Below are 24,988 nucleotides of genomic sequence, written 5' to 3'. Positions count from 1 at the left end.
AGGGCAAGAGCCCAGGGTAGAGGCAGAGACCCCGGGCTGGGAGATGGTGTTGGCGGTGGCCATGATGCAGCTTCTCAGGGAGATGCCCTGGGTTTGAGTGTTGACTCTGCCGCTTCCCGGGGGGCGGTGGGGCTTTGGAGCAGTGGAGACCACCAGAGCGCTGCCTCGGGTAATGCTGCCTTGGGTGACGGAGCCCCCGCCAGCATAAGAGCACAGGGGGCTGGCAGCCAGTGTGAGTGCTGCTCCTCTGGTGGCCTCCAGAGTGACCCAGCTCCCTCCCAGGGGCTCCAGGAGGGGCGAGTGTCAGTGTTTTCGTTTGAGCACCAGCCACAAAGGTGCCACAGGGGCCAGAACTGGGGAGTGGTGGGCTGCAGGGGGGCGGGCAGGGCAGAAGCCTCAGGGCAGCCTGCGTGGAGGCGGGGGACTAGGAGACCAGCTGTGGGACAGCTTTTTCTGGGAGAAGGACTGAGGCCTGTTTTAGACCAAAATGTGGTTAAGGTTCCCAGGCTGGGGTGGGCAGGGACATTGAGCGTTGTGCACCCCTGTTCTCTTTCCCTGTCCTGCTCTCTGGGCCAGAGGGCTGAGAAGGGCCGGGGGCCTCAGCCCATAGCCCCTGAGGGAGTTCACGCAGCTCACGAGGGAGAGGCGCCGCGGCTGCCGCTGGTGTGAGGCGTGTGCACTGCGCCCCCTCCCGCAGCCCCTGCCCCTGCCCCTCAGAGCAGGCCAGCTGCCCTGGACACAGAGTCCCAGGCTGGGCCCAGGATGAGGAAATACATGAGACCAAACAGAGCAGCCTTGCCAGGGACATGGGGGCGTGGGGAGGTCAGAGGCCCCGATTATCCTGGAAGTGTGGGCTTTGGAGAGGAGGGGCCGGAAGTGGCCTCTCTCGGCAGAGGTTCCCCCCACGTGCCTGAGGCTTAGAACAGGCCACAGCCTTTCCTGGCCGGCAGATGCATCCCAAATCCAGCCCCACTGCCAGCCATGGCAGGCCCGGCATCTCCTCCAGGTGCTGGCTGCCTCCAGCCTTTGCACACCCCTCTAATCGCACGAGTGTCCCTGGGACTGGGGCAGGCAGGGAAGAAAAGACAAGCTCCAGAGCTGGCACAGCTGAAGTCCCCTGGCTGGTGTCCGAGCCCTGAGCCCCGACCCCCCAGCACACCTGGCTCAGCTCCTAAGCCACCAGCTTACACTTGCCCAGTGAGCTGGGTTTTACTGGCACTTTTGCACACATTTCCTTGCTTAATCCTCTTAATTTGTGAGGTTAGGGTGATTTTCTCTGTTACAGAGATGAGGAAGCTGGCCCGGTTTTTCAGCTGGGAAGGAAAGTGGGCCCAGGGCTTGGGGGAGACCAAGGGCCTGGAGGGGAGCGCAGGCTGTGAGTAAGGAGGGGTCTGTGCAGCCCTGTTCCTGTCACCTGGGTTTCGCCTGTGCACTCAGCCCTGGCCCCCCTGCCCAGGAGACCCCTGGTCCTTGTGCCTCGGTGCACGGTCCTTTGTGGACGCCCTGGGGCCGGGGGCTGATAGAGCCTCGCTCCACTCCTTGGGTGCTCTCCCGGCGGTCCGTGCTTGGCCCCAAGCCCAGGTCATGGTGCGTCCTGGCTCCCGGCATCTCCCCTTCTCCTGCAGAGAGCCCAGTGTCCTTCCCACCCAGCCCTGAGCTCCGCCGACGGGGCCCTTGCGGAGAGGTGTGCTGCAGCACTGTGCCTTGGAGTTGTCATCTTCCTACTGTCCCCTGCGCAGTGTCTGTTGTGCCCCTCCTGGGCCCTGGGAGTGGGTGCTGGGAGCCCAGCCTGCACCTTGTTCCCCCAGGTGATGGCCCTCTGCACCTACCCGAACCTCCTGGACAGCCCCAGCTTCCCGGAAGATGCTAAGAAACGAGCCCGGCGGATCCTACAGGCTTGCGGCGGGAACAGCCTGGGTGAGGCTCCGAATTGTCGGGTCCCCAAGGGCACGAAATGAGCGTGTGGTGGGCTGGAGCCCCAGTCTGGAATGTGGGATTGTGCGTGTGGGCGAGCGTGTGGCTGTGTGGCGTGGCAGTCGGGCAGAGTACGTGGAAAACAGTGTTCCTCTTCTCACCGGCCCGGGATCCTCTCGTCCCCTGAGCTGGCGGTGCAGACGCGGTCCCTGGTGACCGGGGCACTCCGGTGCGTGTGCCTGCGCCCTGCCTTCCACCGAGCAGAAGGTTTGCCCGGGGATGGAGGCGGAGTGGAAGCGCAGCGGCCAGTCTTGTTCGGCATCCTTACCTCTCTGTGGCCCCAGCTCCGAACGTGTCCCTGGTCGCCTAGGAGGTTGTGGCTAGTTGCTAGCGAAGGCAGCGCCTCAAGACCCCTCCGGCCCCTCCTTGTGCTTTCTTCCGTCTGTGCCGGTTCCCCGTTTCGTCGTGTTCCGTCACCCCGGCCCTCGCCCTCCGCTCTGCCGGGAGCCCCCGCACAGCCGTCTGCCCCGGACAGAACTCCCGCCGAGGACTTCGTGGCAGGAGGGCCTGGATCTGCCCTGTGGATGTGAAAGGGATATTGTCTCTCCCTCCCCTGCCGAGCTGGGCTTGGAGCCTCTGGGCCTCTGGCCCCTGTTATCCTCTCATCTCCTTTCCTGTTTATTTCTGCCCCTTCCTCCTTCGAGCCCCACACCGGGAACCGGCTTCCTTCGCCCTGAGGAGTCCAGTTGTTCTCAGAGCTTTCTTAGGACGGGCGTCCTGATGTTCTGGAATGTGGAGCTTAAGGAGACAGATTTCTGTGGCTTGCCCAGCAGGGAATCAGCTCCCCTTGGTCTCTGTCGTCTCCCTGTCTTTCCTCACCTTGTTTTGCTGTGTCCCTTTATTGAGAGCCCTCTGCTTACCTTCCTGCCTGTGGCCACCCCCCCAGCCCTCTCCCTCTGAGCCTGGGCGCTGTCCTGGTGGTGGCCCTCGCAGGAAAGGGCCAGCGTCCCTCGCTTTCCTGCCTGCCTGCCTGGGTGGGGTGTGGGCCAGCGCCTTGCATGCTGAGGCCCACACCACAGGCTGGCAGAAGGCAGCCCAGCCGCCCAGCGGCCTGGCCGCCAGCTCCTCTTCCTCCTGCCCCCTCCGCCTGGCCCAGAAGACAGAGGTGCTTCTCAAAGACCGTGGGCCTGAGACTCCTGGAAGCCCCAGCTGAGAGGTGGGGCGGGGGGTGGGGTGGGATTTGCCTTCTGGTCGTCTGATGTGAATGTCTGGGGACCCTTGTCCACTGCACTAAGCTTCACCAACAGGTTTGTGCGACTCTGTGTCGGCCAGAGCTGGGGTTGTGGGGTTGGGAGGCTGTGTCCGTGCCGGTCCCCTCTTGGGGTGTTACAGAAAGAGACCAGTGGGCCTTCGTGGTTTTTGTGACCCGCACTGAGTTCTGTCCCAGGATCTCATGACCAGAGGTGAGGTGGCTGCACTCTGGGCCTCTCTCCTCCCCCTTCCACTAGGAAGTAACTCTGTACCCAGCTCCTGGGCTTGCAGGGAAGGTGGACGTGTGTGCTGAAGCCTTTGCTCGGTGTGGAGAAGCCCCGCCCCTGTGGGGCCACTGCCAGGCCCTGCCCACTGCAGGCGGAGGGGCAGCGTGGTCCTTCCCATGACAGGGACGTGGGGCCCTTGTGCTCTGTCAACTACGCCATGAACAGCACTTTCCTGCCCATGAAGGTAAAAAATGGAGCGTGTCACTGTGCCCGGGCCACCCTGACCCAAGTGGGGATTACTAAATGTGTACACAAAGTCTTGACATTCATCCATTAAAATTCCTGCCAGGACTTCATTTATTTTCTGTCTGACGAGTAATTCGGTTCTCAGGTTGTGTCCTGGGTCTGTCATAGGATTAAGGTAAAACATAGCACACGTCTGCCCCGGCGAGCCCCTCGCCGACCACACATCGTGACGCGCCGGGCACCGTGCTAGACATGCAGGGCACTGGCAGAGGCGGCAGGTGGGGTTTCTGTGCTCATAAAGCTCAGTATCAGATTTGGGAGAAACATTGAACAGAATTCATGTGAATACATAATCACCAGTTGTTCCTGGAGAAAGCTGTAGGATTGTAACAAGGGATTCTAATGCAGGGAGAGGGTTACAGAGAAGGTGGCATTCAAGCTCACGTGGAGCGCGAGTGGGACCTGTGACCGTGTGCCAGGCTGAGGGAGCAGTGTGTGCAAGGTTTGGGAACCGAGTGTGACTGAGCGAGGGGGCCCTGGTGCGGCCGTGCTCAGTGAGGCTGGGAGCTTCGCAGTGGCAGTGATGCCAGTCTAGGCCCTGGGCCCTAGGTTGGCAGCGGGTCCTAAGCAGGGGTATAGTGAGGTGTGGCCGAGCAGTGGGCTAGGTGCTCTAGCAGAGACGCACAGAAGAAATAGGTAGCAGTCCCTACGCTAAGGGAGCTAACAGTCAACGTGGGGAGGAGGGCTTCCTCTGTATAAAACAACTGGCGAAATTACAGGCCAGGAGAGAGGCTGCGGGGGGACATACTCTTTCAGGGCAGGCGCCCTGGAGACAGACTGGAAATGAGCCTTGAAGGATCAGTGCAGTCCGGAGCTTGACGTAAGATCTAAAGAAAAAGAAACTCGGGAGCCTCCTTAGAAGGGTGGAAGGTCTGTGCCTCAGACGCAGAGGACTTGCCAGTGGGTGAAGGTCTGGGAATTCAAGGAAGTGGCTGCACTTGAAGGCAGGAGAAAGGGGAGCCCGTGGCCGTTGTGGGATGGCCAGACCCCAGGGGTGGGAAGTAGGACCTTCAAAGAAGGTAGGGGGAAATAGGGAGCCCTGGAAGGTTTCTATACTCAGAAATATCAAATAAATTACCCAGTCGGGAAAGCATTCTCTAACACTAGCATTTGCACCTTCCCCTCCTTTTTAATTTACAAAATGCTTTAAATGTTATGAGAATGCCCAAGAAAATGTAACAAATGTCCCTGTATCTACCACCCAGAATTGATACACGTTAATGTTTGTTGCTTGACACCTTAGAGTGTTGGTCCCATCCCCTCATAGCTAGTCAGAGGGAAAGGGGTGCGTCTAATGCTGCACAGAGAGGCTGAGGCAAAGCCAGGGCATTTCAGTTCAGAGCTTTTAACCATGTTCCTCCTGGATGCCAGGCCTGAACTGGTACCGGCTGATGCCCCAGAGAAGAATCTGCTATTTTTCAGAGCCCTATCCTTCCTCCTGGTGGTGGTTTTGCAGTATCAATAAATGGAATAGGCTGGGTTTTTTTTTTTTTAAATGTATAAAATTCGAAAGGTCTAAAAGCGCATACAATGACTTCCACCTGTGACCCCTAGTCTCCTGGTGCACTTCTCCAGAGAATTCACCTCACCAGTTTGAGTATTCCTCCAGAGAGATTTTGCACATGTACAAGTACATATTTCCTATTTTTTTTTTTTTTTTTTTTGAGACAAGATCTCGCCCAGTTTCTGGGGTAGAATGCAGTGGCATCATCATAGCTTACTGCAGCCTCGAACTCCTGGACTCGAACAATCCTCCTGTCCCAGCCTCCCGAGTAGCTAGGACTAAAGGCCCATGCCACCATGCCCAGCTAATTTTTTTTTTTCTGGTTTTATGTGCCTTGAATACTTGTTTTTCCTTTCCTCTATGTTCACTAAGCAGGATTTTTTTTTTTTTTTTTTTTTTTGGTAAGGCTACTTTTTTGTAGCTTTTTGTTTTTCCTTTTTATTTATCATGTTTTTAATTTCTTCTCTGAGGAAGAATTCTCTGAATCCGTATCTTCCAATTCAACTTGGTACCTTTTGAGGCCACTGCGGCCCCAGCTAATTTTTTTTATTGTTTGTAGAGATCGGGTCTCACCACATTGCTCAGGCTGGTCTCAAACTCCTGTCCTCAAGGGATCCACCTGCCTCTTCTTCCCAAAGTACTGGGATTACAGGCTTGAGCCATCACACCCAACCTTCCAATTTATTTTAAAAACATAAATGGTGTTGCAGTGGCTCACGCCTGTAATCCTAGCACTCTGGGAGGCCGAGGTGGGAGGATCGTTTGAACTCAGGAGTTCGAGACCAGCCTGAGCAAGAGCGAGACCCCGTCTCTACTAAAAATAGAAAGAAATCGGCTGGACAAATAAAAATATATATAGAAGAAATTAGCTGGGCATGGTGGCACATGCCTATAGTCTCAGCTACTGGGGAGGCTGAGGCAGGAGGATTGCTTGAGCCCAGGAGTTTGAGGTTGCTGTGAGCTAGGCTGACGCCACGGCACTCTAGCCCAGGCAACAGAGTTGACACTCTGCCTCAAAAAAAAAAAAAAAAACAACAAAACCATAAATGGTGGCCTGAAATTAAAAAATAAAAACTGTATGGAGGTATAACAAACATATTGGTGCATTTTACCAATATTAGTAAAATGCAGCAATATTCATGGACAGCTGGAATGATTTTTACACATGTGCACACCTGTATAAGCTCCCAGCCCCACGGTAGTGACCACTGTTCTAACTTGGAGCACTATACATTAATTTTACCTGTTTTTCAACTCCATGTAAATGGTGGCCTGAATTTTAACCCTAAATGGCAGCCCAAGGATATTGTTGACGTGGGGTCTGGGTGGGTGGGGCACGTGCCCCGCAGCCCTGGGATGTGCGGTCGGTGCTGAGCTGGCAGGTTGTGCTGTTTTGGAGCACAAGTGTTCACCCATTTTCTCAAGTGCTGTGGAACTTTGTGTCGGCACCAGTGATAAAGACAGGAATCCCAGCTCTAATGGCCCATGTTGTTCCAGGACATGTATAAATCCCAGGTGGGTGGGTGGGACAAGTATGGTCACCACCTGACTGATTAGAAGCCAGGGCTTAGAATAATGTTGAGCATATGGGAATTGGCAGTCGGTAAGTATGGGATGGACGAATGGACACATGGATGGGTGGGTGGGGGGATGAGAGGATGGGTGGGTGGGTGGAGGGGTGGATGAGAGGATGGGTAGGTGGGTGGGTGGAGGGGTGGATGAGAGGATGGGTGAGTGAGGCCCAGAGAGCAGCTTGCCACAATTCCAGAGCCCCGAGCAGTAGGAGCCGGACCCCACCTGAGATCCCTTTACTACTCTTCCCCACAGTTACTTACATGGCTGTCACACTGACCCTGAGCAGCCAGACCTCCCGCCTCTAATCTCTGTCTCGCTTGCTGTTTTACAGGGTCTTACAGCGCTAGCCAGGGTGTCAACTGCATCCGTGAAGATGTGGCAGCCTACATCACCAGGCGAGATGGTGGCGTGCCTGCGGACCCAGACAACATTTACCTGACCACCGGGGCTAGCGACGGCATTTCTGTACGTGCGGGGGTGGCTCATTGTTAGCCAGCGTTCACCCACACGGAGGACAACCTTGCACGTTAGGGCCACGCATTTGTACCGGCTAGCAGGGAGCCAGGCCTGGGTGGGGGGAGGGTTGGCCACCCCTCTGGCCTCCCTGCCCTGGTGGCCTGCAGTTCTTGCCCCTTTTAGCCTGGAGACCACTGTAGCCTCGATTTCCCTCAGGGCACACACCAGCAAGCCCAGGTGCACTTGAGGGTGCCCCTGGCCTTTCTGTCTTTGGCACATAACTCGTGTTCCTCCTCTGCCAGGCCCTGTGCCAGGCGCCGGGGAGACAATGTGGAGCCAAACACGTCGTCTGGCCTTTGCCTGCACGCTGGTGCTGGAGAAGACCAGCACTAGTGCCACGTAGATAGAGGTCACGTCACAGGCTTTCAGGTTCCCTTCTGCAGTAAAGAGACGGACAGGTGCTATAGGAGGCAGCAGCAGGAGCCCACCTGGCGGGGTGGGCGTGAGGGTCCGGGAAGGTGACTGGGGAGGGCTGAGCAGAGACGCTCGGAGCGCGCTGGGAGGCGGGAGAGGGGGTGTGTTCTGAGCAGAAGGGCGCTGTGTGCAGAGGCCGGGAGTTGGGAAACGGAGAGTCAGGGTGGACGGGCACACAGCCCGGCCACGGGTCCCAGGAGCAGGGCTGGGGAGGCAGTGGGCAGCTGAGTCCTCGGGGACTTGGAGGCCACTGTGAGGATTCAGGTCATTGTCCTAGGAACAGCAGGGAGCCAGCCGTTGAAGGGTTTGAAGCAGGAGGGGACATAATTAGATTTATGTTCTTAAATTTACATCGTGTCTGGGAGGGGCACAGACTGAGGGAGCATTTGGGAGGCAGGAGGAGAGGCGGAGCAGGCTGCGGGGGGAGGGGCGTATCCGGTTGCTTGGCCGGAGGAGTCTGGACTCCTGGGCGTGGGGGTCCGTGGCCCTCCATGGCCTTTGGCCTGGCTTGGTGCTGGGTGCCTCGGCTCGTTCACTCTCCCCCGTCAAGGAGCGATGTGCTACCCGATTCCTTCCTTCTGCAGTGGGGCTGTCTTCATTTCCTGACCGCCAAGGCGTGGCTGTTTGTTGAGTGAGCTGCTCCTTTTGCAAAGCATTTCTAATGCATTAAATTCTTACCGGAGCCCCAGAGGGAACCGAGGCCCAGAGACATTCAGTGGTCTGAGCCCAGTTCTTGTGACGGGTGGGATTCTAACGCTGGGGCTGCAGCCCCAACCATGGCACCATCCGAGGCCTTCTGCTCCCAGTTCCCAGAGCAGCCCAGTGCTGAGGGCAGAGGTCCTGGGGCGGAGGGTCCGCAAGCCTCGGCGAGAGGAAGCGCCCCTGTCAGTCTGGTGTTGTTCTTGTCCCAGGGAGCTGAGTCTGAGGAAGGAGATTCCTCTCCTGCAGAGGACTTTGGCTTATTAATTCAGTGAATTTTGCTTCCTCCCCTGATGTCCCGCAGAGTTCCCGCAGCCTGGTTTTTCAGGAATCTCACACGCGCGCGCACACACAAACACACACGCAAACGCACACAACCACAGCCACACAGGCGGTCTGCCCAGCTCTGAAAACGGGTCAAAGCGCCACCTGCTGGCAGTAGGTGGGCATTTTATCCCGTTTCAACAGTGCTGTCCAGGGTCTTTCCGACCGTGGGCACTGATACTGCCGATCAGACAGACTCCTGGGCCTCACCCAGGGCGTACCGAGTCAGGATCACGGGGGTGGGGTCAGAATATTAATAATTCTGAGACAGGCCAGTTTGGGGACTGCTGTTTTAGAAGCATTAACAATACAAGTATTGAGTCTTTACACGTCACACACCGTGCTGAGGACTTGAAACGTGACTTTGCTCGCTCCTTGCAGCAGCTGTCATCCCAGATGAGGACGCGGAGACGCGGGGCAGTGAGGCAGCGTGCACAGGGCTGTGCTGGAAGCAGGCGGCAGGGCCGCTGGGGACAGCTGGGTGGGCGGCCTGGCCTGTCTGCTCCTCAGCTCCCGCGGGGTGGGCAGTGGCGGTGGCCGTCTAGATGTGACTTCTCGGTTGCAGACGATTCTGAAGATTCTGGTCTCCGGGGGTGGCAAGTCACGGACAGGCGTGCTGATCTCCATCCCCCAGTACCCCCTCTACTCCGCGGTCATCTCTGAGCTCGACGCCATCCAGGTGAACTACTACCTGGACGAGGAGAACTGCTGGGCCCTGGATGTGAACGAGCTCCGGCGGGCAGTGCGGGAGGCCAAAGACCACTGTGATCCCAAGGTGCTCTGCATCATCAACCCTGGAAACCCCACAGGTCCGCATTTTACTTCCTCGCCGGTTTCTTGGGAGGTGGGGCGGCTGGTTCACTGGCTGTCTAGACACGGAAGGGTTAAGAAACAATGCGAGGTCCTCTCTGTCCAGTTTCTCAATCCAGTTCCAGATTTGCTAACAGAAAGCCATAAAAATTGCTGCAGGCCACCGGGGAGGTGAGCAAATGCGGGCGTTTTCTCGGGCAAGGTTGTGCTGCTACTCAGACCAGGTTTGTTCCCGGTCTCCCTGAGTTTGCAAAGACTCACCTCCCTGAGGTCGTCCGTGTACGAACCGTCCCCATTAGTCATAGGCCTCATTTAGCTTCACTCCCACTTGTTTTTCTGAACCGGTTTTTGGAATGCTGGTGTGTGCTTTTTGTTTTTCTTTGACACAGCATTGCTGTGTACGTTGAGGCCTGAGAAGAATATATCATATTAAAAAGAAAAGCAAGCAAACTAAAAAAAAAGCTAGTTTCCAGAAGTTGAAAAGCACCCCAATTTTGCATATTTTTCTTTACAAAAAAGTGCAGAGTCCTGGCCATTTTCATCTTTCCGGGCTGCTGGCTTCGTATGCCCGCGATGCTGTTTGGATGCAGAGAACAAGGGCTTCTCTCTCTTCCTTTGTTGAGATAAATTGGGTCAAGGCCAAAATGCGTTGGAGTTGATTGTGGAATCTGTATTCTCGGGAACATCAAATGATGCTGCGGGCAGCTGCAGGCAGCACTTGAATTCCAGAGTGCAGAAAATGGGGGCAGTTGGCGGTAACACTGCCTATTCACCCTCCTCCTCGAGGGAGCGGGTGAGAGTCTAACGTGATCCTGCAGGAAAGTGAGAGGGCTGGGTTCCCGGTCCGGCTGCGCATTAGAATCACACAGCGAGCTTTGAAAAAACTCAGAGGCCAGGTCATACTCCCAGAATCTCTGGAGCTGGGCATTAATAGCCTGCGCAGCTGAGGGTGAGAATTACTTCCTCAGAACAGTGTTCTCAAACTTGAATTTGCTCAGATGTGCACTGCTAGGCCCCACCGTCAGGTATTCTGATAGGATTGGTCTGGGGTGGGGCTTGAGGGTTTGCATTTCCGACAACTCCCAGGTGATACTTACGCTGGTCCAGGACCACACTTGGAATAGCAAGTCCCACAGCATCTTAGGAAAGAGTCTACCTAGTCCACATTATAGAGTCAGTACTTTCTTGGCCAGATGTTTACATCAATCTTTTCACCAGACTGTCTGGGGAGAAATAATCGTACCAGAGACTCCTATTCTAACTAAAGGGATTATCATCTATTAATGTAGTATTAATATAAGTAATTTTTATATAAAGAGTGACTTTATGAGTGGGCAGAGTCTGGCTTTGCTCTCTGGGGTCTTCACTGTGGGAAAGCCAGTCAGCTGTTGGAAGAGGGCTGTGGAGAACAGAAACCCACCTGTGATGGCCAGGTGTCTCGTCTACACCACACACGTGACCAGCTTGGCCAAAAGCTGTCAAAAGAGACTAGGTTATCGAGCCAGGGATCTTTTGGTTTCAAGACAGAAACCCAGCTCGAGACGGAAGGGTCTAGGTCATGGCGCTGTGGGGTCCGGGGCAGAGCAGTGCACCTGCGTCGGCGTCGGTACCACAGGGACCCCTGTCCGTTTCTAGCTCTGCTCTCCCCCGGGTTGGACTCCTTAGGACGGAGCTGTCCTTGGGAGGGTCAGCCATTTCCCAGCTTCAGCCGAACCCCCTTACAGGAGAGCCTCCTCCATAGTTTCACCGAAAGCCCCAAGCCACGCTTCTTGGCGCAAGTTGGGTCACCGGCCCATCCCTGAGCCAGTCAGATCACTGGGACTCCAACTGGCCGGGCCTGTGTCCTACGCCCCCCGTGGGCGTTCCCCCAGGATGGTCGTGGTCTGTCACTCAGAGACGGGCAGGGTGCTCCGCAGGCACGAGCAGTGGATGTCCATCAGTGCGTGGGGAATCCATTTGGCCCAGCCTCTGTGGAGAGGCACTTGGGGACCCCTCTCCAGCCTTTGGGGCCTGTATCAAAGCCGTATCCTGTCTCTCCGAGCTGGGCCAAGCTGTGCTCTGACCCCTCTAAAGCACACGTGACTTTCCCTTCTGCACGACTATGCATGCCTTGTCTCCCTGCGCTGGCTCAGTGGGCATGCTCTAAGTGACTGCCGTGTCCTAGGCACTGGAGAGAAATCAGCTCTGTCCCGATTCTCAAGTTTACGTCGTATATCTCAGTGGAATTATTTGCACACCTTGAGTCTCATTTCCTTTACTGAGCTGAAGGCTTTCTGAGGCTCCGGTTCTTGCTTGGTTCCTGTTTGTGTTCCCTTTAGCGTTTAGTGAACGTGGTTTGGCATATTCTGGTGCTCGAGTCCTTGCTTGCATTCTAGCAAAGTGCAGTTTGTGAGGTCAGGGGCCTGGGAGGGCAGGACCAGGAGGGATCGCAGGCAGGTCCTCCCTTGGTGGCCGGCCCCCGGCTCGTCTGTGCGAGCACCAGCTGGTTCCTTGTAGAAGCCAGGGCCTGCCACTCGCCAGGAATCCGGAACCGTGAGCTTGCTTCGGATGAAGCCTAGTGGGTGCTTGCTTGGCAGGAGAAAAGTTGGTCCCTTAGTAAAGGAATTGGTTCAATACTTGGATAGTTCAGGGTGGAAATCCTGGCTGAATCATACCATGCTCTTACAGAATATATGTATGTATTTTTTGCCAGATGTATTTTTAATATTGTTTCATAGATAAGAATATAGATACTTTTATTTTTAACAAAAAGGTAACACATTCTACATACCTCTTTGCATCAAGATGTATATATATGTGCATATACAAATAATATATGTTCATATATATACACATGCAGTTACGTGTATACATAATATATGCAGATATGTGTGTGTGTGTGTGTATATACACATATGGTGAAGAAACGCCTTTTTAAAGAGGTCATCAAGCCTGATTATAGTGGTGCTTTTCCAGACGGTGGTGTGAGCACGTGAGACATTCCTGGGGCCACACTCAAAGGAAGTCTCAGGAAACACCGGGGAGGGTCCCATTTCCACCTTACTGTGTCGGCCCTGTTCCCCGCCTGTACTCGTGGCATTTCTGTGAGCTGATGGGTTACAGTCTTGCTGTTTGCACTGATTTCTCTAAAACGGATGGTGAGTGCTTCCCGTTCGTGTTGACTCAAGTCTCGAAGACGGAGACTGAGCCGAGAACCGGAGCTCTCGCTGTCATCGTCACTAGCGAGGCCGAGCTCCGCGGTCCCAGCGACAGGGGGTGCGAAGCTGGTGCCCCGGCTCGTTCACTGGGCGTTTATTCCGTCGTTGGCTGAGCCCCTGCTGAGTGCTGGCTGTGAGGATAAGTGACGAGCCAGGGTGGACCTGCCGCTGCCCGGGGAGCTCGTGTGTGCCCGCTGGGGCGAAGGTGGGCTGGCTGTCCCCCGATCGCCGGCAGCCGGCGCGGCGAGGGAGCCGAGCTGCCAGGCTGAACTGCTTCCGCTTCATTTTCCTGCTCTTCGTGACACTTCCGTGCCTTCCCATCCTGCCGCGCAGACATGCCACGTGCACACGCCTTGTAAAAATAACAGGGAAGTCGGCACGAAGTGCAGCTCCCTCCACACGGCTGCCTTCAGCCAGCCAGACGGAGGCGGCCGACCCTCTGGCCCCTGCGGGCCGACCGCACCGTCAGGCGCGGCACCCAGGGAGGGGAATCTCTTGGGGCCTTGAGGGAGCACAGGACAGCCACGTGCTTCTGGGTGGGATTCTGACCCGGGAACAATTTAAACAGCGGTACAAGCTACGTGTTTGTTTTCTTGGGGTTTTATAGGCCAGGTACAAAGCAGAAAGTGCATCGAAGATGTGATTCACTTTGCCTGGGAAGAGAAGCTCTTTCTCCTGGCTGACGAGGTAAGAGCGGCCCGTCTCCACCCTCAGCACGCGGGGGTCGGCTGGCCCCTCCAGGGGCGGATCCAGGCCTGACTGTCCTGCGGCCGGAGAGCCTGACTGGTGGTGGAGTGGTCCATGGCGTGGATGTTCAGTGTTACAACCTATGAGACTGTGACCGAAATTGTCCTCGCATTGGTTTGGACTCTTAGTTATAAATTTCAGAAATTTAACCTCAATCACTCTAATCTTAAAAGAAAAAAAAGATGATGGGGTCCCAGTTACATAGCTAGATCCAGGGACTCAAACCGTATCTTCCAGACCTTCTCTCTCTCTGCCATCCCTCTGTGTTGGCCTCATACCCAGACCTGTTACCTTCCCAGCCTAGAAATTCCCAGCCTGGAAAGAGGGCTTTTTGTCCTGCTGGTTCCAGCCGAAGTCTCAGAGCTGAGCTTCATTGGTTCAGCTTGGCCCACACACCCATTGCAGAACCAGCCACCACGGCCTGGGAGTTACCATGTGCAAACTGGCCAGGTCCAGGGCAAGGGGAGGATCTCTGCCCCGTCCTCCCAGACCTCCAGGTGGGCAGCAGGGGAGGGTTATTCCCTGAGGGCAAGTCGAGGGGCTCTTACCCAAGAGGGGAGAGTGGGTGCCCAGTGGCAGAAACAACTGATGCCCACTCGTCCACCTGCAGTTGTATCCCCTGGTGCTTCTGTCTCCAGGGTCTTGCTGAATTCTCACAGCCCGTGAGGAAGGGATCTTAACTAACCCATAACTGTTGCTTCTGGAGCCGAGGTCTGCTCATTTACTTTCTGCTTTGCAAGAAATAAAGGGTCCCCCAAATCCTGTTTTCACTTCATCTTCCTTTCTGCAAGGCTCTGACTGGCTGTCGCCTGGCACCCTGCCTTCATTTCTTCCCTCCTCACCTCTCTCACAGCTCACCCACTAAATCATCTTAATTAGTAGTAGATGGGCCTAAAATCTTCGTTTCTAAAGGAGAGAAGGAGCAGCAGAGAGACCCGTGCTTCTCCTCATGACCTGGTGCACAAACCTCCCCGGGTCTGCGAGGAGGAGCAGCCCGATGCCAGGCTCGTGGGCAGATGCAGCGGCCTGAACCTCCCACTGGCACACAGGGCCCCAGAGCGCCTCAGTTTCCCTGATCCTCCAAATGGGTGTGGGAAGTGAACCTCAAAGGCAGAGTGGGGCTTGCCCACCGAATGTGAGACCCTGGGGACCAGGAAGAACCGGCCAGGTGTGGGTGCTGCTGCGGCCGTGGAGAGTGGGCGGAAAACCAAAGGACTGCAGACTGGGGCAGTGTTGTTAGGAAAGCCAGCAGGCCAGCCCTTCCAACCGGGAGGTCGGAGAAAAGGGACATTAACTGCTGTCATTACTAACGTTAATAAAGGAAGTAAACATTGTGCTTTGGGGGGAAGATGGGTATCGTCACTGGTCAGATGAGGCAGAGAGGGGGTCTGGAGATTGGGCAGGGCTAGATGTGGGAGAAACCGAGTGAGTCCCCCAGCCTGCGGCCTTGCCTCTGTGCTTATTCTGGAAAGTTCCTTCAGGCACATTCTGGCCTGGGAGTGGCATTGGAGACTGAGCTGGCTGTCCAGGGCTGGGCCCCATGACCTGACTGCAGGTCACATGTGCCCTCCTCTCCTCGGGCCCGGGGGGGCTGGGTCCCCGCAGCAGCCCTTGGCAGCAGCCTGCACGGGCTCATTCCTCTCAGAAGGACTCGTGTGACTGTCCTGTCCTCCCTGCAGGTGTACCAGGACAACGTGTACTCTCCAGACTGCAGATTCCACTCCTTTAAGAAGGTGCTCTATGAGATGGGGCCCGAGTATTCCAGCAACGTGGAGCTGGCCTCCTTCCACTCCACCTCCAAGGGCTACATGGGCGAGTATGTTGGCCTCCGGTCCCCTGCGCCTCTGGGCCCGCCGGTCCTCCGTGGCCTCCTCGCCACCTGCTCCTCCGCCCTGCCTTGAAGTCACCCATTTCGGTGGAGAGGAGGCTGCCCTTGTCTTGGCTTCTGCCCATCTAGAAGCAGGGGGAAACAGGCTGCACCTCCCGCGGGGGAGAGCCCGGGGTGTGAGAACAGCCTGGTGCAGGGTTCAAATAAAATAAGGCCATGCTCGAAAGAACCGGACCCTGGGTGATTGAGGACATGGAAACGGGGCCTCACGGCAGCTTTTGACACTTGGTGTTTTCTGCCAGCCCTGTGTCTGCTGCCCCGGCAGCGACGTCCGAGGGGCCAGGGAAGGCAGGCTGAGCGGACAGCAAATGCTCTCGGGCCGCAGGCCGAGCTCTGCGCACGGCCGGCGTGGGCACTAGGTGGCCTCGGAGACCAGAGGGCCAGCCTCGTCCCTGGCTTGCTCCTCCAGCTGAGTCCCAGTGCTGGTGTGAGCACCGAGTGCACAGCAGCGACCGAGCCGAGGTCCCCGCCCTCGCGGCGCCCGTGTCCCAGCGAGGAGAGGGCGGCCGGGGACAAATGGGTAAAATCACGTGTCCGATGGAAAAAGATGAGGAGAGGCAGGAGTGCCGGTGGGGGGGCCGGGCTTAACAGTGCAGTCTCACCGAGGGGTGGCTGCTAAGTTGAGACCCAAAGTCGAGGACAGAGGGGGCGACGCAGACACCTGGAGGAAGGGCGTTCCAGGCAGCAGGAGCAGCATGTCCAAAGGCCCTGAGGTGGAAGCACTCCTGACATGTTGGAGGAGCAGCCAGGGGGCTGGAAAGGGGTCAGTGACAGTGGCAGAAGTGGAGATCAGAGAAGTCGTAAGAGGCCAGACCACCTGGGCCACTTCGTTACTTCTCACTCTTACTCAGAGCCAGATGGGAGCCCTCGGGGGCTTCGAGCAGAGCTGTGACCTCACCTGGTGCTTCGCCCGGCTCCCTCTGGTTGCTGTGTGGTGGGGGTGGGGCAGAAGTGGGGGCTCAGGTGGCGGCTGTGACAGTCCTCCAGGCGAGGTGTCACGGGCCAGGGGAGAGATGGGGAGAGGATCCTGGCTGCATTTGAGGGTGGAGTTGCCAGGAGTTGCTGGGGGAAGGGACGGGTGTGAGGGAGGAGTCAGCCTGAGTCACAGGTTTTGTTCAAGCAGGAATGATGGTGGCGTTGCCATCAACGGACGGGAAAGGCCGCGGGTGAAGCAGGTTTGGGAGGAAAGAGCCAGCGTTTGCCAGTGGACATGTTACATTTAAAAATGCTGATTCGATGTCCAGAAAGAGTCTGTAGCTCCATCGCTGACGTCCAGCTGGAGGTGTGAGCGTGGCCGCCGGCAGAGTGCTGGGCTCTGGCCCCGGACAGCTCACACGGCTGAGACAGAGGAGAGGGCCTGGGCCTGGGCCGGGACCCCACTGCGCAGCCCCTGGGGGAGAAGAGGAGACGGAGGAGGAAAGAGCAGGGAGTTTGCAGCCAGGGGCATCCGCTCCCCGCGCCGGGCAGTCCCCTCCGTGCCAGGCGTCAGCGTGGGGAGGTGCTCGTTTGTTAGGCTGCAGACCAGCATGACCATGAAGCTTGAAGAAATATTTTGGCCAGGTCCAGGGAGCTGCCCCTTGGGATGGTTTCCAGACTGTTCTTGGCTTTATTTGGTGCGGGCAAGGGTTAATTTCTGCCGGTCTGTCCGGTCTGCCCAGTGGCAGTGCCGGCTACTTGCTAGACTTGTGTGCTGAGTAGCTCTTTTCCTGAGTGAAGCTGTTCTCTAGTGACTCACTTTTCAAACTCAAGCATGTCTTACCCATCCCTGCTACTGGCGCCTCGAGGACGGTCCGGCCGGGCTGTTGGCATCCCGAGCAATGTCCAGTTGTTCTCGGACCTCAGTTACCGGGGACCAGACGGTGTCGCTCAATTGGATCCTCTGCTCTTCAGCAGGGGGTTAAGCAGGAAGTTCTTTCTTTCCATTTTTGTTACGAGAAACTTTTCTGAGATGCCAGAATTTATCTTCCTGCCTTGAACATCCAGTGCGGGTGTCCGATGGGAATCTGTCTTTGCCGGTTCAGCTCAGCACGATCCCAGAAGCACTTGACCCAGCACGTCATCGCGCCAGGGGCTCTGAGGTTGGGGTGGGGGAGCACAGGGGAGGGTCCCTGCTCGGCGAGCCTGGAGTCTGAACGCGCCGGTCACAGACCAGAGAGGGAGGCGTAGCTCCAGAGAGTGTGGTTAATGTTGTCGATTTGATTTGAAAAGATTTTATTTTTAATGCATTGCATGTTCTCAGCTTATTATGATGTGAATGTGTCAATGAGGATTCTTTTGGCTATAAATTGCAGAAATTGAAGTTGAACTGCCTTACGGCAAAGAGGCTTTTTTTTTTTTTAAAAAATCCATATTGGTAAAAGGTCCCAAGATAGAGTTGAATCAGGGACTTAAGTATGTCGGTGGGGGCCTGACTGCTTTCTTGCGTTGTTTGGTTTTCTTTCTCAGCTCTGTTCTCCCTTTGGGTTGGTTTTGTTTTCAGGCAGCAGAAATTGTTCTAGGAAAAGTCCTCACACTGATGCTCGTTGACACCAGTGACTCACGTCCCCACCTCTGGGGGCCGTGCAGGGGTGACGCCAGGCCCCAGCCCGGGCCCGTCTTTCGGGCAGGGGCCGTGTGCTGGTCAGGTCTCAGGCTACGTTTCTGTAACAGAGGCCCACAGATGCAGTGGCTCAGCCAAGGTGGCAGTGTCCCTCCCTGACAGAGCCCAAAGGTAGGGGGAGCCCAGGGCAGGCACTGCCCCTCGAGGTCATCCAAGCACTGGGGCTGGTGGCCCTGCCTTCCCCACGCGTGGCGCCCAGCAGTGTTGCCGTTTCCCGGGAAGGGGAGGCGAGCGCGTGCTCTTTCCCTGTGAAGAGTCCACACGTGTCGCTTCCGTTCACCTTCCGCTGGCAAGAACCGGCCGCCCCTGGCCGTTGGGTGCTGCGGGGGACATGCAGGTTCTGTGTGGTCGCGTTTCTTGAGGTCTTTTGTAACTGGTGGTCCTGTCCCTCTCCTCAACCCTCCAGGTGTGGCTACCGAGGGGGCTACATGGAGGTGATCAACCTGCACCCCGAGATCAAGGGCCAGCTGGTGAAGCTGCTCTCGGTGCGTCTGTGTCCACCGGTGTCTGGACAGGCCGCCATGGACATCGTCGTGAACCCCCCGGTGCCAGGAGAGGAGTCCTTTGAGCAGTTCAGCAGGGTGAGTCTGCTGTGCCCTGTCCTGTCCGCGTCACTGCTGCCGCCAGGGGCACTAGTGAATTCCTGCCGTGCGGATGGCCGGTCTGGTCTCCAAGTGGCCAGGTGGCAGCCTCCTGGGGCGTGGCCTCTGGGAGCTGCTCACTGTTCCTGCTGGTGCCTGAGCCCCCCCGCCCCCCACGGGTTGATTAAGTCCAAAGGTGCTGGCCGGGCGCGGTGGCTCACGCCTGTGATCCTAGCACTCTGGGAGGCCGAGGCGGGAGGATCACTGGAGGTCAGGAGTTCGAGACCAGCCTGAGCAAGAGCGAGACCCCGTCTCTACTAAAAATAGAAGGAAATTATATGGACAGCTAAAAATATATATACAAAAAATTAGCCGGGCATGGTGGCGCATGCCTGTAGTCCCAGCTACTTGGGAGGCTGAGACAGGAGGATCGCTTGAGCCCAGGAGTTTGAGGTTGCTGTGAGCTAGGCTGACGCCACGGCACTCACTCTAGCCCGGGCAACAGAGTGAGACTCTGTCTCAATAAAAAAACAAAAAACAAAGGTACTTCGGACATTGTTTGGACACTGGGCATTGTTTCGAAGGAGGCGGACTGTGAATGTGCGGGGCGGGTAGAACCTTCCTCTTCCTCACCCGTGAGCACCGTGGTCCCGTAGGCACCCAGCGGGAAGGGCCTCATGCTGACAACATTCCGGGGGACTTTGTTGTGGCACTCAGAGGAGGCCGCGGGGTGGAGGGCACAGCGTCGACCCTCAGCCTCTGCCCAGCCAGGTGTCCTCACTGCTCCACGCGGTCCACTTGGGACCCTCTCAGCTGAAGTGACAGACACCCAACTCGGACGAGTTTAAGCAAAAAAAAAAAGGAATTATGGGTCATGTAACCTAGAAGTCAGCTCCCAGCTGCTCTAGGCTCACATCTTTTTTTTTTTAATTGTGGTGAAATACACATAACAAAATTTATCATTTTGATCTTCATGAAGTGCACAGTTCCGTGGCATTAAGGACATTCCCGCTGTTGTGCAAACATCACCACCTCCATCTCCAGGCCTTTTCTATCATCCCGAACGGAAACTCCGTACCTGCTGACCGCTAGCTCCCTGCTCCCCGCCCCCCAGCCGCGGGCAGCCGCCCTTCACGTCCTGCCCTTGTGAAGTACCCTGTTCTAGACACTCATGTGAGTGGACTCGGGCAGCATCTGTCACTGTGACTGGCTCGTTTCGCTTCGCACAGCGTCCTCCAGGCCCATCGGCGATGCGGCCTGTGTCACGATGAAGGCTGGCCGTGCTGCGCTGTGCGGGTAGACCACGTCACTCGTACCCACTCACGTGCAGGCTCACCTGTCACCCCTCCCACAGTGGCCCCCGCAGCCGTCCCGGACGCCTCGGCTCTGGCTTTGCACACACGTCCAGCTCCCAACCAGTCACTGCCCTGAGTTGCTTTGCCTGGGCCCCGTCTTCCACACACAGCGGACTGGAAGTGGGGAAGGGTGGGCCCCCCAAACGGAGTGGTGGGGCCTGTCCACAGAAGGAGCCGTGTCTCCCAGCAGCCTGTTCTAGGTTGTTTGTTCCATCTCAAGAGCCAGGTCCCTTCAGACCAACGGGCAAGGACTGGTTTTTCTCGTTTTCAGGAATGACTTCCTGGTACAAGAATAGAACCCATGACGCGGGCTACCCAGGACCTACCCTGTGGTCTAGAACTCCCCAGGGCTCTGTGTGCGCCATGCCCAGGGCGCGCGCAGCCTCCTGGGCCGAGCACTGTGGACAGGATTCCTGCAGGGAGACCCATCGGTCGCGGTCGCGGAGCACACAGGCTGGTCTGCGGCCAGTCTCCCGCAGAAGTGCTGACTCCCGCCGTGCTCTCCGTCTCTGCAGGAGAAGGAGTCGGTCCTGGGTGATCTGGCCAGAAAGGCAAAGCTGACGGAAGACCTGTTCAACCAAGTCCCGGGCATCCACTGCAACCCCTTGCAGGGCTCCATGTACGCCTTTCCGCGCGTCTTCATCCCGCCCAAGGCCGTGGAGGCGGCTCAGGTGTGCGGCGACGTGGGGGGGCCCTTCCCCCTGGGGAGCTGGGCTGGCCCGAGGCCCGCTGGTGTCCACTGTGTGAAGGTGGCGGGTTCCGGGGCCGGCCCAGCCGCGCGCTGTGGGATGGGGCACGCTCGAGCCCAGCCCCGGGGGAGGTGCTGGCCCGGGCTCTGCTCCTGCAGCTGCCCGGGTGCGACACCGGCCGGGAGCAGCGGGAGCCGTTTCCGCCACCCGGCCGCCTCGACCTGTAGCCGCGCTTCGCACACCTGGGGTCTGGTGACAGGGCCAGTCCTGCCCAAGAGTGTGCATTTCCAACACGTTCTCAGCTGGTGCCACAGGCCCCACTTTGGGGATTAAGGGCAGAGCAGTGTTTCTGAAAGTGGTGTCCCCCCCCCCAGCCCCCGAACTCCCTGAGTGCCTTGTTGAACACTTGGAGTCTGGCCCGGACCCCCGGACCCCAGAGCCACGGAATCAGAATCCCTGCAGCCCCCGCCGGCCCCACCCCCGTGGTGGCTGTACAGGCCGGTGCGTGAGAAGCTCGGTCGACAGCTGCCCCAGAGAAGCTTGGCCCCTGAGACCCCCCGGGCGCAGGCCTCGGGCCCCACTGTCAGAGCGTTATGTGGCTTGGCGCGGGTGAAGCGACCGTTGGTGCTTGTTGAGCCGCTGCCTGGGGATGGGGTGCGAGGGAAGTAGCCTGGCCGTCCCCACGAAGGGCGGAAGCCCCGGCTGCCCTGCAGTAGCCTTCGCACCAGGCCCCAGCAGTGCCCCAGCGTCCCGGGGTGGTGCCTCTCCAGGGCAGAGGAGAGGGGCACCGCCTGGGGAAGGAGAACCGCCGCTGAGGTCTTCGTCCGGCTTCGAGCTCTCAGTGGCTTGTTCGTGCCACGCCGAGCCGCAGAGGAAGCCCCAGCTCTGCCCTGCTTCCCCCCGCAGGCCCGCAGGATGGCCCCGGACATGTTCTACTGCATGAGCCTCCTGGAGGAGACCGGCATCTGTGTGGTGCCTGGCAGTGGCTTCGGGCAGCGGGAGGGCACCTACCACTTCAGGTAGGACCTCCTCTGTGCGCCGGGGCTGGTCCGGGCTTTGTCCGGGGACACCTGGGCTTCTCGGCGCAGAGCGTAAGTCTGGCTGCAGAGACAGAGGGCTGCGGAGCGACCGTCCTCCCTTGAGTTCCGGCTGCACCGCCGCGCCGTGTCCGTCCCGCAGAGCCGACGGGGCAGCTCAGCAAGGGCTTTCTGCCCACTGAGCCAGTTCTGTTCAGAACAGCGTCTGCTCCACGCACGCTGCTCTCACATGTCTCCTGCAGCAGACGCTAAAAAAAGAAGTGGCCTGAGCTACTAGCACCTGGAGCCAAGTCTTGGCTCAGTCAAGGTCATGGGTAGCGTCCCCCACATGGACAGACCGTGTCCAGGTGGCCATTTCACCCTTGTCATGCTCACCTCAGTGACTTGTGTGGCTCATTCAAAAAGCCGAGTGCTTAGAGGGCTGCCCGGAGGGTCGGGAAGCTGACTGGCGAGACTAGAGGGAGGTGTCAGTTACCGTGGCAACTGGGGGATCGCTTCGGATGACCACAGGTCGCTGTCAGAGACTCGGGGGGAGGAACAGGCCCGTCCGGCAGGCGCGGGAGCCCGCTGTCCTCCAGGGCGGCCGAGGCTCGTGCTCCAGGACAGCCCTTCTGCAGGGCGGGGCGCGTCCCAGGCGCTCAGACGCCAGCCCGGCTCATTGCTTGCGTTCATGTCACTACTTGGGTAAAAGGAAAATGTGTAAGTGGGGGCAAGTGGCCTCTCAAATGCCGGGCACTGTCCAGGGGCTTTCAAAGCAGGTAGGACAGCCCTGGCCCTCCCCACGCCCAGAGGTCAAAGACCGGCTGCCAGGGTCACCCCTGTCGCCCTTCCAGAGCAGCCGGGCTGACGCTGTCTCTTCCCTGCCAGGATGACCATCCTTCCTCCCGTGGAGAAGCTGAAGACGGTGCTCCGGAAGGTGAAGGACTTCCACGTGAAGTTCCTGGAGAAGTACGCGTGAGGACGCCGCGGGCCCAGGCAGACCCTGGCCTCGGTCTTCTCCCGATGCCCACCCAGGCCAGGCCGGACTCGCCTCCCGTGACTCTGCCTTGGGCCTCCCAGAGGCCACTGGTCACGTGCACCATCGTTCTGCCCCAGGGCCTTCTTGCTTTGTGCCTTGATGTTGGGAGCACGTCTCTTCTGGGCAAGCGTGAATGCACCATGTCGCCGAGATCCCGTTTTATTTGATGCAACCAAAGTAGAGGGAACTTGCTCAGCGGATGTGGCCAGGGTTCTCTGAATACCTTACTGCTTTTGCTGTGGGAAAGTTCATTTGGGGTTTTAAACAACCAGGGTGTATTGGGTGAGATGTTACAGATCCCGAGAAAACAATCAGGTGTTGGGAAATGTAAGACTTAACCATGGTGAGGACCGGAAACCCAAAACTCACCACCGTGATCTGTGAAATAAAACCCTCAGCGGTGTGAAAATCTAGTCCTTGGAGTGGGAGAGCCTGGAAGTCCACCGGGGGCTCATCGAGGGTCCCCCTTCTGGCCTGGAGACAGGCCGCCTGTCTCAGGAACGGTGAGGGCAGGAGCACGCGGATGAGACAGTGATGCAGACGCGGGGCCACGGCCAAGGTCAGAGGGTCCTGCGGGGGAGGAGGGCGTGTGAGCCGGGCTGCAGGTTGGACCCGGTCTCCACTTGCGAGCAGCGTAGCGGGCGGTGAGAACTGCAGACACAGGGCTTTGGGGATGGAGGGTTCTCTCCAACATGCTTAGGCTGGGACCCTGTCTGAGAGGTCTCCCTGGACCTCGGGGACAGAGGGTGCAGCCCAGCAGTGTCCCAGTCATGTGGAGGGGTCTGCCTAGTGGCGCGTGGATCCATCCCATGGTTCCCCAGTGACGGCTCTCACCCAAGGGCTTCCTTGAGCCTTTACACACATCATGCCTGCTGGTGGCAGCAGGGACAAGGAAGGACTGAAAATGTCCTAATCCGGGCGGGGAGTCCTCAAGGACTTGACCAACAGTCAAGCCCCTGCAGTTTCTCAAATTGCTTCAAAACTGCATTTGATCCGTTTCCTAGCTCTTGACTGGTACAAGTGCCTGGTAGCTCGGCTGCTGTGGGGAAGAGCCCGAGATCCTACTCGGAAGTTACCGAAGTGTTTTAGTGCAGAGTGTTTTGCCTTCACTTTAGGTGCTGGCTCTCCTCCCAGGCCTGCAGACTCTGACCTGCATCAGTCACCTCTCCAGGCCAGGAGGGTGACAGCCAGCAGGCGAGCAGCTCCCCCGGCATAACCCGGGCAAGGGCCCGGCCCCCTGCTCCGAGACACGGGTGCTACCGGCAGTGGCTTCGGCCTCTCTCCCTTTACTGGGAGCCTGAGCCCCACCCTCTGCCTCCCCCAGGGGGAAGTTAGGGAGGCCAAGCCCAGCTCAGGAGTCTGGGGACCCGGCATGTCCAAAATGGGATTGAAGGAGCCGAGCGGGAGGCGGGAGGAGGCCGAGCGCGAGGTTTGCCAGCGGCCCAGGGAGCAGTCGCCGCAGTCTCAGATAACAAAAGGGAATGTTTTGAAACTTTTCCTTCCTGAAAAAAGTGGAAAAAATTGCATTTGTGCTTGTTGTGTGGTCTATAAACCAGGAGGTGCCCCGAAGTTGTGAGATTTCTGGCGGAAAGAGTAAATAGTAGAAGCTAGTGTATTTTTTATATTTTTGTAACAATTGCTTTTTTCATGGGGGGAGGGGGGTTAGTATTTATAGTCTTAAATTTAACAAGTCCGATAATTTTTTATGAACCTCTTCAGATTATAAATAACCCCTAAAAGTTTGCAACGTTTTACATGATTTTCTAAAAGATCCTGTATACATTTGGTTTGCTTTTAAAATAAACAATAAGATCAGCTAGTTTAGGAGGTTAACTTCGGGCAGGAATGCTGATCATGATAGATTTGATTTTCTGCAGATTCTGTCCTGGTGCCTTTCCTGTTTGGGCACCAGCCAGGAAAGTTTTTGTCATCTGGGGTTGAGCTTTGAATCTGCACCTGCGAGCTGCTCGTTCCTCCAGATCGGTGTGTGGGGGACACCGGGGAGGCTCATGCTGGGGGGAGGCTCATGCTGGGCGGTACCCCAGACGGTCCGTCACCTCGCACCTCAAGGCCAGGCCAGTTGTTTCTGTTCTGATTCGTGGAGTTTTCAGGAAGAACTCGCAGAACTGCCTGTGGCTGGTTTCCAGTGTAGGTTCCCCCAGGCACCTCCTGACAGAGGCAGTTAATGATCGCTCTGCTGTAAACTTCTAAACAATAAAATATGTGTCCGAAATGGTGACTGTGGTAACTTTCCTCGTAATTGCAATCTAAAAATTGAGTGGACACACTCTGGGAGGCCGAGGTGGGTGGATCATTTGAGCTCAGGAGTTCGAGACC

The 24,988-nt window shown here is 57.3% G+C and overlaps 1 protein-coding gene across 1 annotated transcript in view; it reads left to right on the top strand.

Annotated features, from left to right (window-relative positions):
* Positions 1 to 24,672, top strand: part of GPT2 (glutamic--pyruvic transaminase 2) — a 34,581-nt gene extending 9,909 nt beyond the window's left edge. The window contains exons 3-11 of the mRNA XM_069456512.1: positions 1,809 to 1,917; positions 7,109 to 7,242; positions 9,296 to 9,539; positions 13,345 to 13,424; positions 15,164 to 15,300; positions 18,378 to 18,552; positions 20,423 to 20,578; positions 21,503 to 21,615; positions 22,501 to 24,672. Of these exons, the coding sequence (XP_069312613.1) occupies positions 1,809 to 1,917; positions 7,109 to 7,242; positions 9,296 to 9,539; positions 13,345 to 13,424; positions 15,164 to 15,300; positions 18,378 to 18,552; positions 20,423 to 20,578; positions 21,503 to 21,615; positions 22,501 to 22,591 (1,239 nt within the window). The 3' untranslated portion in view covers positions 22,592 to 24,672. The remainder of the gene's footprint in view (positions 1 to 1,808; positions 1,918 to 7,108; positions 7,243 to 9,295; positions 9,540 to 13,344; positions 13,425 to 15,163; positions 15,301 to 18,377; positions 18,553 to 20,422; positions 20,579 to 21,502; positions 21,616 to 22,500) is intronic.
* The last annotated feature ends 316 nt before the right edge of the window (positions 24,673 to 24,988 follow it).

Source organism: Eulemur rufifrons, chromosome 23 (genome assembly GCF_041146395.1).
Source record: "Eulemur rufifrons isolate Redbay chromosome 23, OSU_ERuf_1, whole genome shotgun sequence".
In the NCBI taxonomy this organism is placed as follows: Eukaryota; Metazoa; Chordata; class Mammalia; order Primates; family Lemuridae; genus Eulemur; species Eulemur rufifrons.
Note: the sequence above shows the minus strand (reverse complement) of the source record. Positions and strands in the feature narration are given on the sequence as shown.